Below are 5,440 nucleotides of genomic sequence, written 5' to 3'. Positions count from 1 at the left end.
AGTCCTCCAGGGACCCCTTCATCTATCCTACACGGGTGTGTCCAAACATTCCCATGTCTGCCTTATATTTGAGATGATATGAGGGATGTTGATCAACCGGGCATTTTAAGCTCGTTTGAAGGGGCTGTCTGGATTAAAAAAACATGACCAGGCAGCCCGACCGGATGTATAAGACCGGTTTGGGGTGCCCGGCCATAGGTCCATGACTTCAACCAAACACACGGGCCCGGAGCACGTGCTGTACCGGACGAATAGATGACTTGCGGTGTGAGGAGTCTGTTTGTGACCACAATCACGATCACCGTGTACCCTCTTTCTGCTCAAGTATATACGTGCTCCTCCTTGGAAACCATCGGTATCCGACATGGCTTTGGTGGCGACTGCTAAGCCAAGAGTGTCAAGTATTTATTTTCCTGTCAGGACCTAGCCATGAGTGCTGCCATGCTTGTTTGACTAATTTCTTAACATATACTCTGACAGAACACACAACAGCTGGGACTCTGCCGAGGCGATTAATTTACAGAAAAAAGCATGGAAAACAAACACGGTCACGAAGAGAACGGATTCAGTTGAACCAAAAAACAAACGGGTAAAATTATCACGGACCACAACTTCTTTACAAGCGAGCCACCAACTACACCAAGGGCAACAGGTAGGGTAGAAAGATCAAACAGACGAAACTGAATTAGTTACAATGTTACTACTACAAGCATTCCTGGAGGCAGTAACAGAAAGGAACAGAAACAGGGTAATGTAAGCTTTGGACGAAAACAACGAAGGTGTCAGAAGATTCAAGACGGGCAAAACAAGACGCGCACTGGGCGGCTGCTGTGCGGGACAACATCAAGAAAATAAAAATAGGCCACATCCAGGGTGGAAGCACAGGGTGGTAAATACAGCTGCTCTCTTCTCCTCCTGGTAAACCATGACCGATCTCCAGACAAACTGTTCATCCGACGGGGTTTCCCTTTTCACCTCCTGAGCATTGCCATGCCATTCCACGCAAGGAATCAACTTTCCTTCCTTGGCTGTCCACTCCCACGAAGGTGAAGGGGGGATTTATATATCCGGCGAACATTTCGTTTTGTCCATTTGCTTCTGGCAAGGGCCCAAGTTGTGATGCATGCGCTTCAGCAAGCGGCGGAATTGGACATATCCTTCCTGGATCTGTTGTATTTCATGTGACTCTGGACCAGATGGCCGGCTGCCTGAGCAGAGATGAGGGACAGCTCGCCAGCCAGGACCGCACCAGCCACCACCGTGGCGAGCAGCCTAGCATTCGATCCCGGGGATTCCCTGTTGGCGCCTTTGACGCCCAGTAGGTCCAAGCAGGCCGACTGTGAGGCCAGCTGCGTGCCTCCACCAACTGTGCCCACCTGCATTTCGATCATCACAACACACCCATCAGCTCATATCATATATATATCGTAGTTGGTGCTGAAGGTTAGGTGTATGATGATAATTAACCCAATTATGTACAGGGCGATGTATGCCTTTCTCGACAATAATAGCAAACACGACGTTACAGATTAAGCCACTAATAAAACAGATAACTGCCGGTCTAGCCTGAGCTGGCTGATGACGAAAACAATAGCGAGAAGGCGAACAGCAAACGAAAGGAATAGTAGTTTAGAAAACCAGATGGTGTGGAGAACAATGTCCCACAAAGGAATAATAAAATTGGCATTTTGGCATATAAAGAACTTATTCTAAAGAACAAGCAAGCATAGTTGAACATGCCATCTATATCGTGCTTCATGACAACAGAATCAAGCCCTATGCATGACAGCGTTATTTTAAAATCTCCAGGTAACCTAACAAAGGGATAATTTAAACTCACTAACATACATGTATATGTTTGCAATTAAATGGGTGGGACCATTATAGGATCAACAGCATGATAGATGATACCAAGATATTGATATTTGTTAATAGTTTCCTATTCACATAACAGGATGCCATCTAATTGATTGAATAATCAATGGTTCTTCACAAAGGACCAGGGTCTGAAGTGCAAAATTCATCAATCCGTGGATAACAAAATAAGGGGATGACTGACAATCAACATATGTCACATAAAAAAGAATATGAAGAGCATGATTCCATCATGAAGAAAAATATTGCTTCGTACCTCAATGGATGGCATAGTAACGGAGATGTGAAGGTCTCTGCCACCATTTACAGCTTCCAACATCGTGATACACTGTGAGCTCTCAACATTTTGTGCAGGATCCTGACCAGTGGCAATGAAGATAGCTGATACAATGTTGCTTGCGTGGGCATTGAAACCCCCAAGAGCTCCAGCAACAGCTGAACCAGCAAGGTTCTTGATCACATTCAACTCGACGAGTGACTGAACGTTGGTCTTGAGAACCTTCTCCACAACGTCCTCTCTGATTATTGCCTCGCAAACCACAGACTTACCACGCCCCTCAATCCAATTTACAGCAGCTGATTTCTTGTCAGAACAAAAATTGCCTGTTGTTTATGGAAGTTTAGTTAGGAAATTATGTAGCGCCAAAGATATGTGAAAAAGCTAGATGCATACCACTATACTAAGTATAAATGTACTGCTATGAATACGGTGCATATCTGGTGTTAATCAGCAACAACTGTAAGTAGTTTTCAATATCTATAAACCACTTGAGATTTTTACAGATTGGAACATCGCTCTATGACTGTACTGTGCAAAATTCGGCGGCTGGTATTACTTGTGTCATGACAAAACATGAGTAAGACATAATAGGGAAGACAAGGATGAGGTGGCCTTGTCCAAATTTCCTTGTGTGAATTTTCGTCCTCTCTCGAAAGTACTAAGAGCTGGCAGCAAGCTGGAGAGATCGGACAAAAAGGTAGCCCAACTACTACAAATGAAAACAACTGGAGTCCACGTCAGTTTGGATCGAGAGCTGACACCAAAGGGATATCCAATTAAAATAACAACCGAGGCTCATCTGCCGCTTTCTATTGCATAACAAGTAAATCCAACTAAAACACCTTAAACATCTATCATGCCAGTTGCTTCATTCATCAACTCTCTGAGTTTGAATATTTGCAGAATGGGATTTAATTAAGAGAATCTGCTGTGCTCTTATTCTTTGATACCATCATCTAACCATTCATCAACTATAAAATTATCCAAAATGTTATAGAACTGAGGTCACGTTCTTAAGCAATCAGAGCTAACGCCCTGAGGCAAGTTGGATCCTGCACACAAATCCTAAAGTGTTCGCTCCCACGCACCCCTCTGGGCGAACTACGAAGCTGGTGGCAAAAATGAGCGAACACATTCCGGATGGCAATTTCAGTTTTTAGAGCATGGCAATTTTCAGCTTTTCCATTGAGGTAGCATGGCAATTTCCTTCGGTCAACATGACAATATTTCTGAGCATAGCAATTTTCACTTCAGAACATGGCAAGCCCTTTACAACAGCACGGCAATTTTATCTGTTTTCGCATGACAATTCTGAAGCATTCAATGGAAGTGTTTTTTCTTTTTGCGATCGAACTTTTTAGTTTGTTCCACCCTGCCTGGGGGAATGATCGTTTCGCTCGGGTTACCCCTGAGCTGACGTCAGACGTATGTTGGCGTCCAAAATTATTAGAAGGCTCTGATAAGTCATAACTAGCCACCATAATAATAATAATAATAATAATAATAATCTATCAATGGTACAACATCATTCACGATCGAAGAAAGCAAAAACAAACTTATTTATAAACGTGCGAAAATACCTGAGATGCTGACGACATCCATATCAGGGAAATCCTCCTCTAGATAGTCCAGCACATGTTGCACGCCCTTGGAGATCATGTTCATCCCCATGGCATCACCAGTGCTGCAGGTGAACCTCATGTACAGGTTCCTCCCTGCCAACGCGCATTTGACCCCCTGCAGCCTTCCAAACCTCGTTGATCTGCACAAACGAAGCATTTTGGGTTAAAAAGGAAACATCGCTGATTTGATTGATGGACAGTGATGTGGCACATAAACATATCGTCAAACACAAGAGACGTCGTAGCTTAATGACATTTGTCGTGCGAGCGGAGCATGGGCTGAATATGACAGATAAAAGTGGCACTAATCTTGAGCTTATTGGTCTAGTACCTGCTAAAGACCACAGACAGAGTGTCGAAATTGTCCGGGTTCTCCAAGAACCTCATGAGCTCGGCGGCTCGGCGGGCGGTTGGGAACCTGGCGACGGGGGCGCGGCTCATCCCGTCACGGAACACGACGCTGGAGGCACCGCCAGACTCGGCAATGGCCTTGCATCCACGGTTGGTGCTGGCGACGAGGCAGCCCTCGGTGGTGGCCATCGGGACGTAGAGCCGGCGGCCGTCGAGGAGGAGCGGCCCGACGACACCCACCGGCAGCTGCACGTACCCCACGGGCATCTCGCAGCACTGGCCGAGAATGGAGGCGTAGTCGAAGCCGTCGAGCGGGAGGCCGTTGATCTCCCTCCCCGTGATCCTGCGCAGCGACTCGCGGCGGATCCCGGCGGCCCGGCGGCAGTCGCCCAACTTCGTCTCCAGAACGTACGAGGGGATCTTCCCGGCAACGACCTGGGAAACGATCTCCTCGTCCTCCTCCGGCATTACCTCGGGCGCGGGGCCGGCGCTCTGCAGCAGCGCACACTGCGCGGGGACCGCGGGGGCGGGGGCGGGCTTGGGCTGGGCGGAGGCGATGAGGAAGTCCTCGTCCTCGTCGTCGCTGTTGGAGACGACGGACTGGACGAAGGCGATGCCGAAGAAGCTGAGGAGGTAGATGAGCGAGGCGACGAGGCCGCAGATGGCGAAGATCTCGGTGAGCCCCACGACGTGGAGCGGCGTGGAGGAGCGGATCTTCTCGCGCCAGCGGCGCATCAGGTAGGCGAGCGAGGCGGCGAAGAGCGCGGAGAAGATGAGGTTGGTGTGGCGGATCGGCAGCGGCAGCGCGTCGCCGGCCTGCACCCGCGCCCCCCTCCCTTCCCCGGGGCGCGCGCCCCCGCGCGGCGGCGTCGCGCGGCGAACCTCCACGGCCATGGCGGGCGGCGGGGCTGGGCTCGTCGGCGTCCGGAGCGGGCGAGTCGTGGGGAGGGGGGGTTTGGGCTGCGAGATTGGGGAAAGATCGAGCCGGCCGGGCGGTTTAATATACTGGCCTCGCCCCGCAACGAAAAAAAAAGCCTCGCCACGTACCGGCGCTGACAGGCTGGGCCCACTGCCAGCCGCGCGGCTTCGGGGCCCGCGGCCCAGGGTGTCTCTTGTAGTGGGTCGGGTCTCCGGTCTCGGGTGTTCCCTCGTCTCTTTTCTCTTGGGTTTCCTTTCTGCTTCCAGTGACTCCGCTGCCGTGTGTTTGGCCGCTGCAATGTCGCGTTGGCACGGTACGTGGTATGGCATCGTACACCGCGGGCTGTGTCGCGGGGCGCACGTCGGGCGGGGTGGTAGGTACCCATGCCGCTAC

General features: G+C 50.1%; 1 protein-coding gene across 1 annotated transcript; it reads right to left on the bottom strand.

The window, feature by feature from the left end:
• Positions 1 to 653: 653 nt before the first annotated feature.
• On the bottom strand, positions 654 to 5,022 carry LOC123104204 (3-hydroxy-3-methylglutaryl-coenzyme A reductase 3). Its single transcript, XM_044525964.1, has 4 exons — positions 4,109 to 5,022; positions 3,736 to 3,917; positions 2,132 to 2,478; positions 654 to 1,376 (listed from the first exon to the last, which is right to left on the bottom strand). The coding sequence occupies exons 1-4, from the start codon at positions 5,020 to 5,022 to the stop codon at positions 1,131 to 1,133; spliced, it is 1,689 nt and encodes a 562-aa protein (XP_044381899.1). The 3' UTR covers positions 654 to 1,130.
• Positions 5,023 to 5,440: the final 418 nt, after the last annotated feature.

The sequence above is a fragment of the Triticum aestivum genome, chromosome 5A, assembly GCF_018294505.1.
Source record: "Triticum aestivum cultivar Chinese Spring chromosome 5A, IWGSC CS RefSeq v2.1, whole genome shotgun sequence".
Taxonomy (NCBI): domain Eukaryota; kingdom Viridiplantae; phylum Streptophyta; class Magnoliopsida; order Poales; family Poaceae; genus Triticum; species Triticum aestivum.
The sequence above is the reverse complement of the archived record's forward strand: the minus strand, read 5'-3'. Positions and strand labels throughout refer to the sequence as shown.

Bases quoted from the DNA above. Each gene is read 5' to 3' on its own strand.
- LOC123104204 (XM_044525964.1), bottom strand. From the start codon at position 5,022: ATGGCCGTGGAGGTTCGCCGCGCGACGCCGCCGCGCGGGGGCGCGCGC. The intron at 3,918-4,108 runs GTACTAGACCAA...TCGTTTGTGCAG, and splicing joins CTGTCTGTGGTCTTTAGCAG to ATCAACGAGGTTTGGAAGGC. The intron at 2,479-3,735 runs GTATTTTCGCAC...CATAAACAACAG, and splicing joins GGATGTCGTCAGCATCTCAG to GCAATTTTTGTTCTGACAAG.